Source organism: Balaenoptera ricei, chromosome 19, assembly GCF_028023285.1.
Source record: "Balaenoptera ricei isolate mBalRic1 chromosome 19, mBalRic1.hap2, whole genome shotgun sequence".
NCBI lineage: Eukaryota > Metazoa > Chordata > Mammalia > Artiodactyla > Balaenopteridae > Balaenoptera > Balaenoptera ricei.
Window position 1 is genome coordinate 62,072,692 of NC_082657.1, and position 21,069 is coordinate 62,093,760.

Below are 21,069 nucleotides of genomic sequence, written 5' to 3' on the forward strand. Positions count from 1 at the left end.
ATGTCAGTTTTGAAAGTAGCAAAAGGAAACATGTTCTTTACAGATATTAATGTCAAACGTTAAGCATTTTCAAAGTCCAACTAGAATAAATAACCAGTGCTTCCTACTACCTGCATGGGGTTCACTATACACTGTTTTTGTGAGAGCTATCACAGAAGGATCACAGACCCACTTGAGACTGTGCATGTGGCAGGCCACCATTTATTTACCCTGGTGTATTTAGATGTGTGTGGAAAACTTGTATCTGTGAGTGGCAGTTATTTATTGTAACTGAGGAAGAAAAAGCAGTATTACTGCATACGGGCCCTCAACCCCAGTCAGCATGCATCTGTCTACGTGGCTAACTTTTAATATGTATATTTTTACATTATGTAAATTCTTAATTAGCCTGTCTTGTTTAGATTGTATACATCATTATATGACATTCTTGTAACTACTATGTGATCGATAAGATTCCTTTAAGAAACTCTGCTTTTTAAAGACAAAGTACCACGCTGAGAGGGGTGACTTACTTATATCCCACATTAGTGGGTGGTTACCCTATTTATAGGATCTTTAAAACAAGTACATTTTTAACGAACTAAGGTGAATAAAGGCACAATTAAAAACTGTCATCAAAGTTCAGTTTAATGGATTAGTATTTGAGACTTGCAGTCTACACCATCCAAAGCCAAGTGGGTAATATCCTTTCTAATGAGGAGTGCTGAGGCTGGTTTCACTGTGCCAGGGTGGAGGGACACCCACCTCTGAAGGTCTCTGCCTTGTCATGAGCGCCTGGCTCGCATTGGTCAAGGTCCTGCCTTCAAAAAACTCAATTCTCTTAGAGGTACAGATGTGCCACAAAGTATGGGGAGAAGGGACGGGGGAGCGACCTACCTGTTTTGTGGGAACAGGCACTTGAAAACCTGCTCTAAATGAACAAAAGTGTAACACGGGAAGTACTGAGAGTGTGTGGGGCGTTATGCGGCACGTGGTACCTGAGGTGGCCATGTGGGGAGCCGCGTACAGTACAAACAGCAGATGCGCACATGCCCTCCGCCCTCAGAGGCCCTGGAAGTGACCAAACAGAGGGGCTGCTAGCAGGTGCCAGGAGTGGCCAGCTGTGTCTCCTGATGCTACTTACCTGACAGGGGCCCTGACCAGTCCGAGAACCGTGTGCACGTTTTCCTCCGGGTAACCACAGGTCTGACGACAAGACCAAGAGAAAATGGGGACTCCTGCTGGGGAAGAAGCCCCAGAATTCTCCCTCTGGGGCCTGGCACTGCTCAGGATAGCACCGCAGTCCTGGGCGAGCAGAGCACCAGCCCAAGTCCAGAGAGGACGTGGCCTTAGATGGCAGGGCACATTCACCACGAGTTTGGAAACATCCAAAGGATAACTTGATCTAGTAATGCTAATAACCTTGATTGTTCACGGGTACCTGAGAGCTGGAACATCTTTAATCCAACCCCAAATCAATTCACATTTCTTTTCACAGCAAGGACATTTTTTAAAAACCTAGGAAACCTGATTGATAGAAAATGGATTTAAGACCAGGTGTCCCTTTTGTAATGCTGGGAAGAAGGCGGAAAGGACGGACTCCCTAGTTTGGAGGATCGTGATTTGAAAGGATGTGTGCTTCATCCTCTATGAGACAAAGACCTAGTAAAAAGAAACTGCTCGGGCTTCCCTGGTGGCACAGTGGTTGAGAATCTGCCTGCCAATGCAGGGAACACGGGTTCAAGCCCTGGTCTGGGAAGATCCCACATGCCACGGAGCAACTAGGCCCGTGAGCCACAATTACTGAGCCTGCGCGTCTGGAGCCTGTGCTCCGCAACAAGAGAGGCTGCGATAGTGAAGAGGCCCGCGCACCGTGATGAAGAGTGGCCCCCGCTTGCGGCAACTAGAGAAAGCCCTCGCACAGAAACGAAGACCCAACACAGCCAAAAATAAATAAATAAATAAAATTAAAATTAAAAAAAAAAAAAAAAAAAAAAAAAGAAACTGCTCTTTTTTTTTCATTTTTATTTTCAGTACATTAAATTGACTCATAAAAACATTCTAAAAATGTACAATTTTTCCTTTTTAACAAAGTATAATAAAACATAAAAACCCCAAAAACAGAATACTTGACATTTACAATTCAAAATCAAATTAGCAGAATATTAAATATTTACAAAACTATATCTTTTAAAAATATTTATAAAGTTACATGCAATTTTGTAGAATTGACATAAAAGAATGGCTCAAAAATGGGAGAATTTTCCTTCATTCCTAAAAAGAAAATATGTCCAATAGAAGCTGTGAAGATTCTTGAGTGTACACGAGGTCTTCAGTTTCAGTACCAAAGCCTGTCTTTGTGCATCTAAGAACTTTACGCATGTGAGGGGCTTCTTAACACCGGGGTGACCTGGCAGGCGCGCCCCTCCATCCAATAACAGTGTAGTAACATTGACCTTTGGCCTCAACCAGCACAGTACGTAGTTTGCGAGTGTTGATTAAAGATAACTCACTTTGATTCAGAACCTCGGGACTTTTCAGTAATTGAGCCTCTTCAGAACCCATGGCTTTAAACGTCCCCTGCCTCATTCTTCGGGAGTCATCTGCACTTTGGAAAGGACGGCCAACCCGCTCAGGTTCCACAGGCCCATCCACTGGGACGGGTGGTCGAGCTGAGCAGGGTCACGGTTTCCCTTACAACCTTTAAGACTTAAACATGTAACGCCATCAGTTATCAGTGTGTAAAACTAGCAAGGCATCAAATAAGCCACCACGGAAGCAGGAAGAGGGACGACGACAGGGAGCGAGGAGGGTGCAACCCACTTCCTGCTCAGCAAGTGCTCGCTAGCAACACTGCAGTGAGTGGATAGATGTACGCCTCGGTCAGCCTGTGCTCAGACAGGACCGCGTTACAGCTGCATAACGTCAGGCAAAGTTACTACCCGCTATGCATCTCCATACGCAGTGTGCAGTGTAAACTAACTAGGTGGACTTCTTGCGATTAAGGACCTAGAATTCTAAATAGTGAATTAAAATACTGAACCTACTAACTACTATATTAACAAGGTGACTCGTGTAATTTTTTGGAGGTTATAAATGATGCTGGTTTTTTAAAATACCCAATCACGTGTCCGCTTTCAAGAAAATAGCTTTGTCTATTCTAAGTGCCAGCTCCCATTTTCTCAGTGCTCTTTAGCAATTAGAAGTTTTTAACATTTATACACTTTCCAATGTTCAATATTATCATAAAATAAAAATTAGAAAATAAGGTAGAAAATTGAGTGTTCTGCTTTAAAAAAAAAAAAAAAAAGATTAGTGTTTTATCCCAACGTTGTATTCTACTTCAATCTGTACATTCCACTTTCCCCATTCTTGGAGATAAAAAATGGGGTTAGAAACTTTAAAATATGACAGACTACACAGAGCAAAGTGGCTGGTGCCACACCTACCTGGTTGCCACAGCATTTGGAAACGGAGCCCACAATTTCAGGAAAATAGTTAAGTAGTTGAAAGGGTCAGTCTGATCTGTTGTTTCTAGCTGATGAGGACGTCCTCTGAGGAAATGCCAAATGGTCTTTAGGCTCACTGACTGTGGTTGCTTCTGGAGAGAAATTTCATCAGAGAATACTGCTAGCAAATATTCCCAAGTTCAAGTATGGGATTCACCTGGGAAGAGGTCTCACGGAGCGGCAGCTGAATGCTTTGTGTCCTGGTGTCTCACATTTACGTTTTACCATTCTCAACTCGGAATGGCCTCACTGGAGACGTCACTCTGCACATGCACTTTCAAAGACAGCTGGAAGTTTCTCTAAGACCTCTGATGACTGGAACACAGCCACACAATGTCTGAACTTACTTCCCTCAATTTGAATGTCATACTTCAAATTGAAGTTCGTTTTAATTTTTTGTCGTATTTAACGCTAACCTCTAATATTTATCAAAACAGTTATAAGGGTAACAACAGACACACTTTCATTCCCCAATACTGAGCACTAAAACAAAAAACCTAAATATGATTTTTTTCTTTTGTTATGAGACAGTTTTCAACAATTTCACTGTGTTGAAATAGGATTTATTTAAAATAGTTCTTTGTTTAAAAAACCAAAAATTTTAAAAGTTTGGCTTTCAGCACATATCCAGGCCACTGTAACGGCCCTCAGAAATATTAAAATCGTAAACATCAATGAACACTCTAAGTCTTCCTTAAACATAATATGACAAGTTCCAGTCTAGTACTCTTTAAGGCAAAGTTGTGTCAGTTCTCGTAATTTTGACATTTTGTAGTGTTTATAATTTAAGAGATCAATGTAACACTCCCCCAAAATGCTGTTGTAAGCATCATCATTACTTCAAAACTGTATGTAATACTGTGTACCAGGAAGAGAGAGAAGAATACAGAGGTCTGTCAATTCTGCATTGCATAGAAATAAAACCCTACTAAAATAAAACTCTTAAAAACTCTACTAAAAGCCTTTCATAAAAAAATGTAACAACTTTCTGCTTTAGTTTCCATGAAGCAGGAAACGGATCTCAAAATTTGAAGCCTTACATCACAATGCCTCAAATTCTAGGGTATTTTTGATTTACACCAATTTTACATGAGGCTGATTGTCCCATTTTAAGAGTGGTCTGAGTATTGAGATTTTCTTTTTTTAAATAAATATTCAACTGGAAAATCCCTGGGCAAGACCTTACCAATCAATATTTTAATATTGAAGGCTTTAGCATTTAAAACAATATTGTTTGAGCAGAAAATTCCCTTTAGCCTTGAAGCTTTAAGTCCCTTTCGGACCAAAAGCTCTCATTGCAACGGGGTGAAATTGAGAGCTGTGTGGTGGACTTTATTTCCCACCTTGGTAAAACTAGACTTCTGCAGATCTTGTAGCTCTGTCCTGTCAGTGTATTCTCTTTCAGAGTCTTACCACTTTCTATTGTAGTTTTCCAGGTAATTTTTTAACGGAACTAACTATTGATACACAGCCTAATACAAAAGAAGTTGACAGGAGAAAATTTCAAATCGTTTGCTCAGAGATTACAGGACTGTATTATTGTTGTTGAAATGTCTGTCTCAAGTGTGAATCCATTAGCAGTGAGCCTTGGGGTCCTTGGGGTCCATGGGAGATAAAAGAACTTGCAAACTTGGCTAAGGACGTGCAGCATCCGTCAGTGCCGCTCACGAGGTGTGCTGCTATCGCGTCTCTGCCAGAGTTCCTTCGTGGTGGAAGACGACAGGACTCAAAGCTCTGAAGGGCTGGGAAGGAAGGTGTCCTCCAAGCTTTGACTACTAGGGATTCTCTGGGACTTGGACCCTTTTAGAAATTAAGTTGTTGCAAGTAGCTATTTCTACTTAATAATGTAGTTTAAATTTATTTGCAGGAAAAAAAAAAAAAGACAACCCTGAAACTGCTACAAGTGCTTTTAAGGAGGGAAGGAAATACTAAAATCTCTGTTGTGTACTAAATCATGTAGCCTGCTGGTGCGGACTCTAAAAACGGATTCTCTGAGCGTCTTGCACTGACTGGTCTCAGGGAGTTTGTCTCCCAGAACTGCAGAGATTGACATCGGTTTACATTCCTCGGTAGTGCAATCCTTAAAAAGCCCAGAGATTAGTGCCTAACCACTTTAAGAACAAAACAGAACAGAACAGAACAAAACAAAGGCGACATTTTCCCTCACCAGGGGTGTCAAGAGTCCGACTGGTAGAACTCCACTTGGAGAACTCCGACCTTCAGTTCTCGAATCCAACCTCACGTAGCTGCCCTGGAATTACGTGTGAGCCTAGAAGGACCAATTACGGCAATGCTCTTCAGGAGACGGGAGGTCTCTGCATTGCAGCCAAGGGTGGAGGTGGCCAGTTTTCACCCACAGTGGAGACACCCACTAGGCCAGTCCTGACATCAAGCTCCCGTCTAGGATTTTGGCAATAAAACTGAGTTTGATGCATTCCTACGCTAGGTTTTCTATCCAGTCTAGTAAAGTAAAGCACCTTTGGATTAAAAATATTGAGCTCAACAGCAACTAGACTTCTCAGTTTTGTATTTAATTTTCCTTAGGTCTCCATGGCTTAATAGTGTTCTGTTGCCAGAGAAAAATATCAATCTGTGGAGTCCAGACTTTCTGCTGGAGGGGCATATTTCAACCTAAAAGTACCTAGAGAGGGGGAAAAAAAAGAGATCAAATTTGAATCACCATAGAATTACTGCCATGATCTGTCCAAAGTTATTTCCAGAGTCACTGGTCAAGATGTGGGTGCTGGAAATCTAGACCACCTGTTCTGACCACTCCCAACTCCCCTGGCTCCACCCCACAGACTGGACGTTATCTTAACAAGTTTATCAAATCCGAGAAGGGGTGAAAAAGACTGAAGAGTTCCCAGTCTGTTTCTTCATTCTTTGGGAGCTCAGACAGCACAGAATTGGCCCCCTTCCTTGGGACAGGGCAAGGGAGGCCTGGCCGCCACCACGGGCCTCTGGGCTCGCTGCGTCAGGAGATGCAGCACCACCTCTATCAATGCGGAGCGGGGGGGGGGCGGCACAGCCCACAGTCACTCCACCTGCCACCAGACCTGATTCCAAGTTGTCTGTAAAGCTCTCCAGGTGACTAAGGGGCACAGGCAGGTCTGGAACAACCCTCAAAAGTCTCCAGAAAGCAAGTGGCTGACTATCCAAGGTCGCACCGTGAGCAGCTGCGGGCTGGGACCAGTTTTCCCAATGCCCAGCCTAATCTTTCCAAGAAAAACAGCAAGAACAAACCTGGTGTGGTAACGACAGCAGACACACACTTGACTAAAGGAGACAAGAAAGAGTAGCAAAGGGGGAAGGAAGAAGATGCAGCACAGGGAGTGAGGACACCACGTAGCCGCCACACAACACCCACGGCCACGGCCACTGCCACTCTAGACGGGGGAAGAGAAGCGGGGACAGCGAGTTCCACCTGTAGCGCCTGAACTCACATGCCACGCCCTCGGTTCTCAGTTAAACACCGGCGGTGGCACTACATCACCCAGGCTTGCTCCCCAGTCACGTGGCACAAGATAACAGACCAAGGAGCCACTGGGCCGCAGCCAGCTAGCCACACTCTAAAATGAGGCGCAGGCTGAGATCACAAAGACAGTCTCAGAACCAAAGCAGCCCTTCTGGGGGCTGCACAGCCCATCAGGAGTTCCGTGCTTTTTCAGAGAGCATTTGAAAAACCACTTCTTGCTTGCTTTAAAAAAAAAAAAGAAAGGAAGTTGACTATTCCTTTCAGAGAAAGGACACGCGTGCCGGGAGCCCTCCGCCTCGGGGGCCTTTACCTTGCCGGTTGGAGTCCATGGACGGCTGCTTGCAGTCCTGAGCGCGGTGACCCGTGGCCCCACAGTTGTAGCACGACAGATGCCCGCTCTTCTTGTGACCGGAACCGTTGCTACTGCCCACCAAGCCCTGAGCCTGGTAGACACCTGCCGCCCCCATGAAGTTCTGAACGGGCGGGACGGTGAAGGCCGACTGGCCGCCCAGCACGGGCTCGGGGCCCACGCCGCTGCCGTAGGGCGAGTGCACGACCGGGAAGGCACCGCCGCCGTACTGCTGGGCGCCCACGTAGCCGCTGCCGCACATGGGGCTGAAGGGCAGGAACGGGAAGGGGAAGACGGACGGCCCCGAGAACGGGTGCTGGAAGTAGTTGGCGTAGCTGACAGTTAGGCCGCTCGAGCCGCAGCTCCCACTGCAGCCGCAGGACGTGCACACGACGCAGCCGGGGGGCGGGGCGGGCGCAGGCTGCTGGGGTGCCGCTGGCTGCTGCTGATGGTGGTGGTGGTGGTGGTGGTTCTGGGCCGAGGCGGGGAGGTTCCCGGGGGAGCCGCCGCCGCCGCCACTGCTGCTGTAGAAGCTGCTTTCGGGGACCGAGGAGAGCGCGGGGCTGGAGCTGGGGGCGGGGCAGCTGGGCACGGTGGCCATGTTTGCAAAGGACGTGGCAGGGTGGCTACTGGCAGAGGCAGTGTTGCTGTTTGCGCAGAAGCTGCCCTGCAGGGGGCCCACGGGCACACCGCTCATCGCAGAGAAGGCAGCTTTGGTGTTGGCTGTGTACAGAGCAGTCCGAGGGTTTATTATGGCAGGGGGCACACTTATTTGCACGTTGCCAGAACAGGAGGTTTGCCCAGAGATGGCAGAATCTGCAGGGACAGATGAAGACACCAGAAGTTTGATGGGTGGCCGAGCCACATGGAAGACGGTGCTGGACGTCCCTGCGGCAGCAGTGCTGGTCTCCACCACCAGGGCCGGCTGCTGTGCCGGCTTCATCACCCTGTCGAGGGCGGACGCGTGGACGACTTTGGTGCGGGGACCAAAGGAGACGGTGGGCGACACAGAGCTGCTCTCGGTGAGTCCAGAAAGGACCTGCACGGGCTGATGGGGGGTGGACGCGGGTAGCACGTCCATCATGGTGCTGCCAAAGCTCTTGTCCACTTTGATGCCGCTTCTTGGTCCAGAGACTTTACTGCGCTCCTCGAGAGACAGCAGCGAGTGCACAGAGGACGAGAGGAGCTTCATGTCCGCGGCCCCCCTTTCCGCCTTGTGCACAGAGTTCAGCATCCGGATGGGCGCGATGTGCGAGGCCGCCGTCATCATCTGCGGGGGCAGCGGGTGGTGGCCCGACGGGTTGGAGCCTGCTTCGTTCTGCACGGGGAGGACCTGGGCTGTGGGCCTGGCGGAACTTGAAGTGAAGTGGTTCAGCAGCATCACAGGCTTCTCCTTGTCAGAGCCCTCCAAGTGGATCTCCACACCTAGAGGGGTGGGAACAGCGTCAGCACAGCTTCCCCAGGCCAGGGCGGGGGCAGCAGAGCGCGAGCCACGCGGGGCGTCCTTACGCCTGTCGCTCTCCTCCGCGCTGTCCGAGCTCTCCTCCCGGGCCTGCACGCCCATCGGGCTGGGCGAGGAGCTGGAGCACTCGGAGGAGCTGCCTTCCCGGGCCGTCTGGTGAGGGGGCTGCTCCACCTCCACCCGCAGCGCTGCGGACAAGCGACAGGTGACAGTCCAAAGGCGGCACCGAGGTCCCCGAGCCACGGGACGCCGACGGGGGCTGTGCCAGCCAGCGTCGACTGCGCCCTCCTCTCCCACCCGCATGCATGCCTATCGTGCTCATCTTCACAGCCATCCCAAGGAGCCAGGTCCCATCCTGTCCCTGTTCGTACAGGGCTGAGGCTCACAAGCTCGCCAGGCGGCAGACGCACACGTGGCCGTGCTCTCAGCCTCCCCAAGCAAACGCTGAAGGACAGGAAAAGGACCCCCAAGCCACCGGGTGCTACAGCAGCCGCCCTCCACAAACAGAGACCTCCGTTTTCTGAGGCCCAGGGACCTAAGACCTTTTCAGTCAAATAAGCACTGAAAAGATGCACTGACATTTTTTCTTCCTGGTTTACTGTCACTCTTGATGTTTCTAGTGCATGAGGAAAACAGCAGAGCAGCTGTTACCGTGGTCCTCCACCTCCTACCGAGGAGAGGACGGCAGGGAGAAGAGGAGGAAGGCTGGTGGTTTGGCATCGAGGACTTCAGGACGGACCTGCAGGGCAACGGCCTAAAGCCACCTCTCCACACCTGCCATGGTCGGGGGAGAGGTTTTCATCTATTTCGCATACTTCCTACTCTTTCCCTTTCACCAGAGCAGTTTCTGGGTCTAATGCTTTTGCCCAAACCACTTCAGGCGAGTCACCAGTCTCCAGCTTCTAACCCAAACGTCCCTTCTATTTTCCTGTCGCAGGAACTATAAAAGCTAAAATAATGAAAAGTAACTCTTAAGTACGAGAAAATGGAAACGGAAAAGTCCCAATCTGGGGACTTTCGTGGTGGCTCAGTGGTTAAGAATCCACCTGCCAGTGCAGGGGACACGGGTTCAAGCCCTGGTCAGGGAACTAAGATCCCACATGGCGCGGAGCAACTAAGCCCATGCACCACAACTACTGAGCCCACGAACCTAGAGCCCGTGCTCTGCAACGAGAAAAGCCACCGCAATGAGAAGCCCGCGCACCACAACGAAGAGTGGCTCCCCGCTCGCCGCAACTAGAGAAAGCCCACGCGCAGCAACGAAGACCCAACGCAGCCAAAAGTTAAATAAATAAATTAATTAATTAATTAATTTAAAAATAAACTAAAATAGTGAAAAGTAACTCTAAGCACTAGAAAACAGAAAGGGGAAAGGGGCGTGACCTGTGGCCTGGCCCTCCTCCGAAGGGTCCCGGGTCCAGGCGCGCCCGGCCCCACCCACCTGCAGCATGGCTGCTTCGCACCGGCTGCACAGGCCCCACGTGGCTGGTAGGGGGAACGCGGGCCACTCCGCTGCTGCTGACTGGGGGAGGGGCCGAGGGGTTCAGGCACCGTTTCTCTGACTTCTCCCTGTGCGACAGGAAAGCACACCAACAAGCGAGCGTTCAGTTCTGCTGTAGAGCCTCTCCGTGTTTCACAGTCTCTACTTAAGAAGGGTGATTTCCATCAAAATAATCTCCAGGGTGGAAGATAACGCATTCTGACTTGTCAGATTCACTCTAAAGGGTCCTTCCTAGCAAACCAAAGCCACATTTGTAGAATTTTAAGAGCATTAATTAAGGTTTGATAAGCAATCAGCAGTAATAAGTCCTAGCATCTGTTCCGCATGTTAGAAACTAAAATGAAGACACACTTCATAAACAATCTCACACTCACTTTTCCAGCTCCAGTTGAGTCTTGAGTTTTTTCTTTGCTCCCATGGTGAGGGATTCAAATTTATTTAGATCTTCTTCCGTAAGGCTCAGAAACTTCCACAGAAGAAACAAATTACAAAGTTTGAGAATTAATTAGGATTCTGAAAACAAAGAACTTGGAGTTTAATTTCATAAACGTATTCTACCTCTAGGATATGTAAACAGATCAAACTTAACTAGATAATAAAAGACTGGGGAACACTGTGAAACATTTACTTGCTAAATGACTTGGTGTCCAGGGTCCAAAATATAAGACGCTCATTGTGCGTCTGAGGGTCACAGGCTGTGTCCACTGAGCCTTCAGCACAGGCCTCCGAGTGACAGCTGGGTGAAGATTGGGCACCTGGAAGGTCCGTGCTATGCGGGCAGGAGACTGAGACAGTGTTCTGCGTCTCAACTGCTGCAGAGATGCAGCTGGTGGAAGTGTCTCCCCTCCCGGGGCTCTCCCTCCAACAGACAGGAGCAGTCTTCTTTAGTGGCTCTTTTTTCTTGAGATCATGGTCATTTTAGGGACAACAGCAACTTTGTTGGGTAGCCAGTGACCCAGAAAAGTAGATGCCATCCAAACTGAACGGCGACCTAACGCACTGGCCTCATACTAAGAAAAAAGATGATACTTGGTTCTCACAACGGTCCATAACATGATTTGTGATCTTAGCCTTTTCAACTCATACATTACACTAAAACTTTTTAAACTGATCATGACAAAGGTTAGCAAAATCTGTTGTTTTTAAGACTTGTGAATCCTAAACTGAGAGTATTGAAAAGTTACTTAAAATGTGTTCTTTATTAGCAGTAAAAGCTTGATTTCTAGATTCTTCAATTGCAGATTTTTGGACAAACGAAACGTTTGCAGAGATAAAAGGCACCAAGTCACTTCATCCAGCAGGGGGAGCTCAGAGTTCAAACATCACATTCAGGTCCAATTTACTTTTACCAGTGACACTGAAACTTAAGAAATTTCAGAATTTTTTTAACAGTGAAAAAATGGTCCTTGTCAAAACTGTATTGTAAAAGATAACTGCTATGTAGGATTGCTTGAAAGACGTAAAATCCATCTATTCCTTTAGCTCTAGGAGCCTACATGCAGGCAGGTAATCAGACACCCCTTCTGCACTGGGCTCTTGTAAAAGGCTATGCTGAGGGGCGTCTAAGAAAGGGGGACGCGGGGCCCACAACTCACTACCTCTACCCACTGAAGGGCTGCTGGAGACACAGCCCTCAGTCACAGACAGTGAGCGTCTCGTTTGGGAAGACCCCAAGCTATCTTAAGAAAGCTGTTTGTTTACAAACAACTGTGATCCAGTTTTTGCTTCAGCTGCAGGTAGCCTCCAAATTCAAATCCACGGCCCCTCCAGCGAGCTCACGGGACTTGTGGGGACGCACATCCGCAGGTGTTAAGGACCAGGTGGTATGACCTCCACGACACACATGCTGCAGAAACCCAACTCAGTTCCTCTAGGAACGAGGTCCAAAGAATGACGGGTTACCTGAGACAAGCAGCACATTCTCCCTGCCTGCTAGTAACCAACGTACCTTCTCCATCGTGAGCTGTTTAAAGACGGGGTAGTACTTGTGCAAACGCAGTTTCCGAAGCCAGTCTAAAATCCCATTTTGCTCCTGGGTCTGCGGGGCCTGCAGGCTGGAAGGCATCAAGATGGCGGGCGAGCTGTCCATCGGGGTCCGGTAGGCCAGAGCTGGGCCCGCCCCCCCCGCGTGCGAGCAGTGGGGCAAGGCGGACGCGCTGGCCGAGTGCTGCACGTGATGCTGGGCGCCGCCCTGAGAGGACGGGATGCCGGCCACTCCGCACACAGGCCTGCGAGGACAGCAGACAGGTAGTTTTCAAAAGACCACGGCCTCCACCGAGGACCAGCTCCTACAGCCTGGACTGCATCTGCAGCCATGTCCACTGCTGGGGCCAGAGCTACTGCCACCATCACCCTGGGGTGAACATCTGTAGGCGTGGACGTGTGCGTGCACGGACGTGTATGTACCCATCTAGATGCTGCGCTTGAGTACGTGTGTACGTATTATGTATATGTACACGTCTGTGTGTCACCACCAGACTTTTGGCTTTGCTGCCTAGTTTCTTTCTGTTGCTTCTATCACAGGATGATACTGATAATCATATATTAAAACTAACTCCAAAATCTTTAATATTCAAATTAATTTTTTTTTTTGAAAAGTAAATTCTAGAAAGCTGGAAGGAGCAAAAGCATCACTCTCTGTCCCTGCCCCTTCCACACGAAACTGCAAACTGACATATTACATGTTTACACACTCCAGGCAGAGGGTGAAGAGAGTCGGCACCTTCAAAGACCTCATTACCTGACTAGAGCTCACAGAACCGTGTGTGTGTGCGTGCGTGTGTGCGCGCGCGTGTACACACCGTCTGTGATGTTAGCCCATTTTAATGTTGGCTGTCAGTCCAGATGTGCAGGCTGTCTGTCACCCGAGCACTGCCACCATCAGTGTCGGGCCCCGTGCTGGCAGAGGGGCCTCTAGGGTAGCAACTCTGGCCCTTCATGGGCTTAATCACTCCCCAGGAGCTTGTAGAAATGAAGATTCTCAGAAATTTTGGTTTCCTAGAATGTGCAGGGCCCAGAAACTGGCATTTGCAATAAGGGTCTTTGGGAATTCTAATTCCAGGGGCTCAGAGAACCACTTTTTTTTTTTTTTTTTTTTAAAGAAATCAAAAAGTGGATTATCTCTATCCAATTCTTCTCTCAATATTATTATTCAAGACTAAGGTCAAGAATGACTTAACTCTAGAAACAACTATTTACACAAAATGAAAAGTAAGCTCTGTAACAAGGCTGACTGGAAATGTGTTGGTTACATGGTAGAAGTCTCACCTTCCAGACACGCCCATCATGGTACCGACTTTAGACAGGGAAGGGTTGCCAGGACCTACAAGTTAAAACAGATATAATTTATTTACAGACCATAAAAATGTTTCTACTTTTATTGAATTACATTTTACAAACTCACTTGGACTTTGAAGCTGTTGGGTGGGAGATGAAGTGCTGAAAAATTTCTTAACATGGTCATTTTTTAATATGTGAGAAGGTAATGAAGCCAAATACCTAGAAATGAAAGAGTGGTTTTATCAGCATTAAAACGTGTTACCAAAAAGTAAATGGGGGAGAAATTTTAATTTTCAATTAAGAGATATATATATCAGAGAAAAACTAAACAGAAGTGCCTTAACCTATATTCTTCCTGCTTTATTCAGTTTCATTCTTGGTATGATTCATACTGTTTCCTGGTGCCCCTTTCCTTATTCACACTGTATTACACTGCATGAATCGAGTCTTTCAGGGCCCACCACCCGGGCCATGAGCACAGCTGGTGCCGTCACAGCTGCTGTGTGGCACTCCGATGTTGGCCCCAGTCCCCGGGGCCCTCTGTGCGCATGTACAAGACCAACGCGCCAGGACGTCATCAAGGGTCCAGAGCCACTGGGCCCAGGAGACTTTTTATTAGGTCCTCATTTTATCCTTTCAACTATAGGACAGAAGCAGATTTTATTTCATAAGACTGTCAAAATTACATTAAATGGTGGCATACACTTTGAAATTCCTTCACTTATATATTCTCAAAATCATGCCTAGATTATTAAGATGCTTCAAATTCTCCGTAACTGATGAAAATCCCTAGAGGCAAACAGGAGACCCGAACCATGCAGACCACATGTCGCCTGAGGGGCCCCTCAGATGACTAGGCAGCTCACGTCTGGCCCCGCCCGGGCCCGCCCACACTGCAGAGGGCCGGCAGTCGCCGCAGCGCCGCAGGGGGGCTGCTCCCCGTGGCCTTGGGTGGGGTGAGGAGCATTAATTACCTCAGGTCCGCTTCCAGATCCATGTGGTTTCGCTCTACATAAAATGAATCTGGGCCAGCTAAGCAAGGAATGAATTTCTCCAAATTTTCTTCAGGATACAGCTGAGATAACTGAAAGACGAACAGGCACAGGAAGTATGTCAAAATTCATCTTACAGAACCAGAACTCCTCACTGTGGGAAACACTTGGGCAGGTACTGGCTGCTGACACCTGCTGCTATGATTCTGGGGGCCATCTGGGGTTCTGCGCCCACTCGGGACGCAGAAGGCAACAACCCACCACAACATCAAGAAGAAGATCAACAGCCCACACAGCCGTGCCTGCTCTGGAGCCCACCAGAGGGCGAGCTGCAAGGCCACCATGTGAACCGAATTCCAAGAGGGAGCTGCCCCTCTGCGGAGACGGGGCACGTGAACTGTCTCAGCCGTGGCAGAGCACGAGGGGGAGATGGCCGCCATACCAGCAGGTAGAAGAGGTCGGCTGGGATGAACACATCCCCACAGGCTAAGTGTGCGTCAGACAGCAGTCAGCCAGGAGCCCAGACGCAGGGGGCCTGTGTCCTCATTCCCGAGCTCCCTCCACAGGCGGGAGGCTGGAGAGAGTCTGCACAGGCGGCACGGTTGGGGGGGCAGCTGCCCCGGGGGTGAGGCTGGAAACCCCGTGCCTTTCCCCGCAGCCTGCTCTCAATCCAAAGCAAGAAGCCCGCAACCCGCTGGGGGAGGGACCAGATTGCTCCTGCTCCCGGAGCTCAAGCAAAACCCCGTGTCTCTGGGGGGTGAGGCAGAATGCCTTCATGCCTCTGCAGGAGGAGGAGAAAGTCCTCCCGGCACCAGGTCATGGGCAGAGATACCCTGCTTCTCGGGGAAGATAAAAACAAAACCCCTCTGGCCCCAAGGAAGGGGCAGGAAGCCCTCCTGCGCCGAGTCAGCTGCTGCTGGGGAAGGAAGGGGCAGGGACGCTGAGAAAGGCCCCCCATGACCCTGTGGCTGAGCTGAGGCTGCACCAGGAGGATGGGGAGCCGCCCCGGCCCTCACCGTACATCCATCACCAGGCAACAAGTGACAGCAGTTTGCCCAGGGAGGGAGGAGTCAACGGAGGAGGGAGACCCCCTCTGTGCCACAGGTGAAGCCAGACCACTCCAGGCTCCTCTCAAGGCTCAAGGGACCAGCAGGCCTCCCTGGAGGAACCTGAGGCCTGTGGTGCAACAGCAAAACCCAAACCCAGCTCTGCTCCTGATGAGATCAACCTGAAGCCCCACCGCTGGTCCGACAGACTCAGCAGCAGGCCCGTTTCCAGGCTCGTTTCTAGACATGACGTCTAACGTTTAGTCAAAAATTATAAGATAAAAAAGAGGGGGGAATCTATTGTCAAGATAATCATCGGAACCAGACTGGAAAATAACCCAGATGTTGGCACTATCAGACAAGGACTTGAAAATAACCATGCTTAACATACTAAAGGACTTAGTTTAAAAAAATGAACAACATGCATGAACGAGTGGGAAATTTCATCAGAGAGATGGAAACTTTACTAAAAGACGTAGCAAACGGAAAAGCTACAGAAAACAAAAGAACAAAAAACCCCAAAACCATGGTACTAGAGATGAAGAATTCAGCTCATCAGCAACCTGGACAGAGCTGAGGAGAAACATAAGTGAACTTGAAGACAGGGTCAAGTACACGTAACTCAAGGCCCAGGAGAAGAGAGAGTGGGGCAGAAGAAATATTTGAAGAGATAATGGACAAGAATTTTCCAAAATTACTGAAAGACAGCAAGGCAGATACCAGGAAGGGCAGAGAACCCAAAGCCAGGTGAATATCAGCCACTGCAAACACCCAGACAAAAGAGTGGCAAAGTCTGCCAGCGTCAGCGGAGTCCAGAGAAGTGCTTTTTCACAAGACAAGAGGATAGGCACAAAGGAGAGGAAATTCAGTGTTCTAAGTGTGGCAGAGGAAACAGGGAACCCCCGGGGAGGATCAATAATCAATCCTAGAAAGCACGGCACTGTGGCATCCTTCAGTGTATGGCAGGCCTAAATAAGAGGCACACTCAAACAACTTCTCCCCAAGCTTCTCAAACAGGATCCATCAACTCGATTTTCTCCTACAGGATTATATCCTTAATTTTATAATCAAATTGCAAGCCACACTTTGGAGACACTTCAGCTATGTTATTCCACACAACAAAGGTGACTACTTCAGCTGCACAACTGTGGCAAAGACAGTGGTTCACTGCTCCGGCACAGGCCAGGCCAGGGGACTTTAGACACGCAGGTGTGTACGTATGTAACACGTGTACATGGGGGTAAAGAGGTAATTCTTTAGTAGTGCAGCTTGTTGTTCAAACGATATTTGTTGAATCAATTTAAAACCAAACAGGTTGTACATCATCTGTATTTCAATTTTAAAAAATAAAAGCAAACAGGAAAATTCAATATGTAAATAGAGTAAGGTGGAAAAAGGTGAAGTGTCTGCCCACTGCCGTGCCACGTGAGCCCCTCCCTCAGCCTCGGCTGAGCAGTAACAAACCACCACCAGCCAAACACCCCTTGGGCACCTTCGCACTCGCATCTTTCTGTCCCATCTCGTTCCCCGCAACCGGAAGGAGTGTGGACCGTGGCCCTGAGGACCACTCGCGCTGTCGGAGCACGAATCCCCGGCACTGCACACACTGCACCCACTGAAGGCTGCAACCATGGAAATTACTTGGCAGTCCAGTGGACCGTGGGGAATGAGACCCTTTTAATTTTTGTAAGAGCCCTTAAATCACCTTACCTTTGAAATAAATTCAGTCACTTCAGAGGAAGATTTGGTTACTGATGTTATTGAAGAATCAGACCACAAGACCTTAAAAACAAATAAACAAACAAACCTTAAAAACAGATGCCACATACTTAATTCCCAACACACTTGTCCAGGGATTCGTGGCCGGTACAGGCGCGGTAGTGGGACGAGCCCTAGTGCGCCTCTTGCATGGAGCGTTCATATACCCCTCGGCTTGTTACAGAAAGAATGTTCACGTAACTCAAGTCCATTAAAGCTTAACTTCCTGTTTTGCGCAATTATTCAAAGATCAGTGTATCACTCAAGCATGGAGCCTAAGGCTGCTCCTCTAGGCGTCAGGAAGCCCCTGACGACCCCGACTGCGAGCGTGTGTGTGAGCACGTGATCCTCACGTCGACCTCCTCTATTCAGGTCAGTCTACTGCGACCGTGGATGCGGAATCAAGAAATTCCCAGAAATGAGCTCGTCCAAACAGTAAGTACTCCACACGTGCTCAGTGTCAGTGCTAGGGGCGTGCTGGCGGGAGGAGGCCGGGTCCCAGCCCTCAGGAATCCGACAGAACTGGGGGGTGACACAGGGCAGGGCAGTCAGTACCAGAAGAGCGGGGGGCATCCTCCATCACAGGGGGCGGGGGAAGAATTCAGGGAGAAAACATCAGAAGGGTCTTTCTGGATGTTCTACAAAGCCCGGTGTGTCTCTTTTTCCTTCCTGCACCTACGACAGCAGGCAGTTTTAGTTCACGACTCCAAAGACGGACTGTAAGTTCCCCGGGGCAGAGGGCTTTCCTGCCCCGAGGAAAGTGTGAGCTGAACTCAGAAGGCACGAGAAGGACAGAGGGGACACGACGAGACGGGAGGGAAGCCGGGCCCAGAACAAGAAGGGCTAAACCACGAATGAAGACGGTTACCCTAAAATCCAGGAGAAGCGTTGGAGGATTTCAAGTCGGGAAATAAAATGACTGAGTGTACTTTATCACCAATAGGAAAGCACTGTATGTACACTGATTTAGAGAAAACAGAGGTTGGAGACACCAAACAACTCTCACGCTCTCCTCCCAACCCCGCGCTGGCCTTCATCTTCCGAGAAACAGCCCATGGCGTTTGCTGACGGTCTCTGGGGCCTGAAGGACTGGCCGCCTCTCCTCTCCGTTGAAATTCACATGAGTTCCTCTCTGTTCTGGTGGTTGTCACATCACATAACAATTACTAAGGTATGTTTTTCAAGCCCCCACAAAATACAAGCCAATCAAGGAAAGGGACCTCCTCTCTTCTTCATCTCTGAATTCCCTATGCCTCCCAGAATTTATCACGGCAAGTGCTGGCATTTTTGAATGAATGTGCTGTGCCATCCAAAATCTACCTATACTAAAATGAAAGTACCTACACCATTTTTTCTGTCTGAAATAATTAAATCTTTTAACAACACTAAAAAGAAGTTTGGGGGAGAGTGAGCTGCTACCCACATAAAACACCAGTAACATCCATGATTAAAGGTGAGAACTTTCTAGCATTAGATGTATGACCCAAAGTACTGCTGACATGGTGGTTTTCAAAGTAAAATATGCCGCATGTCACGTGGCACGAACGCACCCTAACCCAACTAAAGCATGAAGTCCAATACCCAAATGGTGAGCGCAGCATGGACACACCATTCTATGCTGAAACAGACAACCTGCTTCCCCGACAATTATATATTTTAAATAGGCACAACTATTCTAGGTTGTCTGCTCCTGGTATATTTTTCTTTGACTTCCAAAAGGACTCGCTGCTCCAACCAAGGGCAAGGACTGGAAACCAGCAGGCTTCAGCAGCACTCCGCTCTGCAGGTGACGCAGGTTGGCCTGACCCGGTCCCCTGAGGCAGAGGAGAGGGCGGGCCCCTGGAGGGGCACGGACACAGGAGAGCAGCCTCGCATTGGGCCACGGGCTAGAGACACGTGATCTACCACGTCCGAGACAACATCGACCATAAGCTACCCCACTGCTGATGTACCACCAAGAAGAAACACTGCCAATCAAATGATGGCACAGTATTTTTCTACCACCCATAGTCGCTCAAAGAGCCACTGAGACCTGCTAAGACGGATTTTAATGTATCTTAAACATACACAAAAAAGCATGGGGACTTCCCTGTGGCACAGTGGTTAAGAATCCGCCTGCCAATGCAGGGGACACGGGTTCGAGCCCTGGTCTGGGAAGACCCACACGCCGCTGAGCAATTAAGCCCGTGCGCCACAACTGCTGAGCCTGCGCTCTAGAGCCCGCGAGCCACCACTACTGAGCCCGCGCACCACAACTACTGAAGCCCACACGCCTAGAGCCTGTGCTCTGCAACAAGAGAAGCCACTGCCATGAGAAGCCCGCGCACCGCAACAAAGACCCAACGCAGCCAAAAACAAAAAAAAGCACGGTATGCACAGAGTTGATAAGGGTACTGAGGATTTCTTCACGCTCAGAGTCTAACTCCTCTGACCCACTGTCCGTCTCAGCTCTCGCACCCTCTGGAGAAGGGGGAGCAGCATTTTCTTCACTCACACAGGCAGCAGCTCAGGCCACAGCCCTCACGTGAGCAAGCAGCCCAGCGCCACCAGACCTGCCACCAGACCTCTGAGGAGCTCTGAAGCCGAATACAAGGACAGGCAAAGCAGTCACAAAGAACAAGGCAGCCTGGAGGTGGCACGGACCATGCACTCAAAACTCGTTTTTAAAACTAAAATCTATCAGCGATATTCTCAGTGAACTAAGGGCAGAAAGCATCGCCAAGAAGAGGACGCTGTGAACAAAGAACTGCCAGGGGACAAGAGGTCTTTGCTGTTAACAACAGGACCGCAGAAGTGAAAAATTCAATTCAAGAGCTGGAAGATGAGGGAATCTTCCATAGGATAGAGCAAACAAGTCCAAGGGAAAGAAAATAGAGGAAAAAAAAATAAAACAGAGGACCAGTCTTGAGGTCCAACAGGCAGACAGCAGGAGTTCCAAAACAAGAAAACTGAGAAGAACAGGACAGAGGAAACCAAAAGGAACGACTGAAGAAAAGGAACTCAAATTAATGGACTTAAGTTGAAAGGGCTGACTTGCGTCTCAGCACAGCAGATGACAACCTACACCCAAGCCTGGCTCTGAGAAATGTGCAAACGCTTGGGACCGAGAGAAGATCCTAAAACCTTTAGAAATGATAAAACAGGGCCAACACTGGATCAGGAGTCAAAAGAGATCCATGCTTCTCAACAGCAACACTGCAAGACAGTAAATACGAAGCGCTTCCGAGTTCCTAAGGAAAAATGACGCCTGGTCTAGAACTGTATTCCCAGTCACATGTCAGGTCAGACGGATGAAGACACTGCCAAACATGACAGTCAGAAACTGTACCTCCCCGGGACCCTTTCTGAGAAGCTACTAGAACAACTACTAAAACCCAGAACTAACCCAAGACAATAGATGAGCTAAGAGCTGAGAACAGGGTATCAGAGCCGGGAGGGAGGAAGGGACCCCGCGGGTGATGGTACGGGGGCCCCGCCATGAGACTGCACCAGGCCAAGTCCAGGTCGGAGCAGGGCCGTAGCTCCAGAGATGAAACCTATGGAATGCCGGACGCATATGAACACAACCAGGGAAAACTTTAGGGGTGAAGTTGTTTTCTAAGTACTTGTTCACAAGCAACAAACAAACAAAAAGAGACAATTAACTCCAGGTAGAATAAAGTATCGGAAAGGAACGGTACTAAGCATATACCACATGGCTTGGGTAGCAACAACCTTCA

General features: G+C 48.9%; 1 protein-coding gene across 2 annotated transcripts in view; it reads right to left on the reverse strand.

Moving 5' to 3' along the window:
- Positions 1-4,035: 4,035 nt before the first annotated feature.
- Positions 4,036-21,069, reverse strand: part of ZCCHC14 (zinc finger CCHC-type containing 14) — a 56,928-nt gene continuing 39,894 nt past the window's right edge. Inside the window, exons 4-13 of one of the 2 annotated variants that reach the window (XM_059905884.1) lie at positions 17,303-17,374; positions 14,529-14,638; positions 13,679-13,773; positions 13,543-13,597; positions 12,224-12,503; positions 10,650-10,741; positions 10,216-10,343; positions 8,822-8,962; positions 7,274-8,737; positions 4,036-6,129 (exon numbers count right to left, since the gene is read on the reverse strand). In XM_059905884.1, coding sequence (XP_059761867.1) covers positions 6,074-6,129; positions 7,274-8,737; positions 8,822-8,962; positions 10,216-10,343; positions 10,650-10,741; positions 12,224-12,503; positions 13,543-13,597; positions 13,679-13,773; positions 14,529-14,638; positions 17,303-17,374 — 2,493 coding nt within the window. In that variant the 3' untranslated portion in view covers positions 4,036-6,073. The remainder of the gene's footprint in view (positions 6,130-7,273; positions 8,738-8,821; positions 8,963-10,215; positions 10,344-10,649; positions 10,742-12,223; positions 12,504-13,542; positions 13,598-13,678; positions 13,774-14,528; positions 14,639-17,302; positions 17,375-21,069) is intronic. The other variant, XM_059905885.1, reaches the window with a different exon arrangement.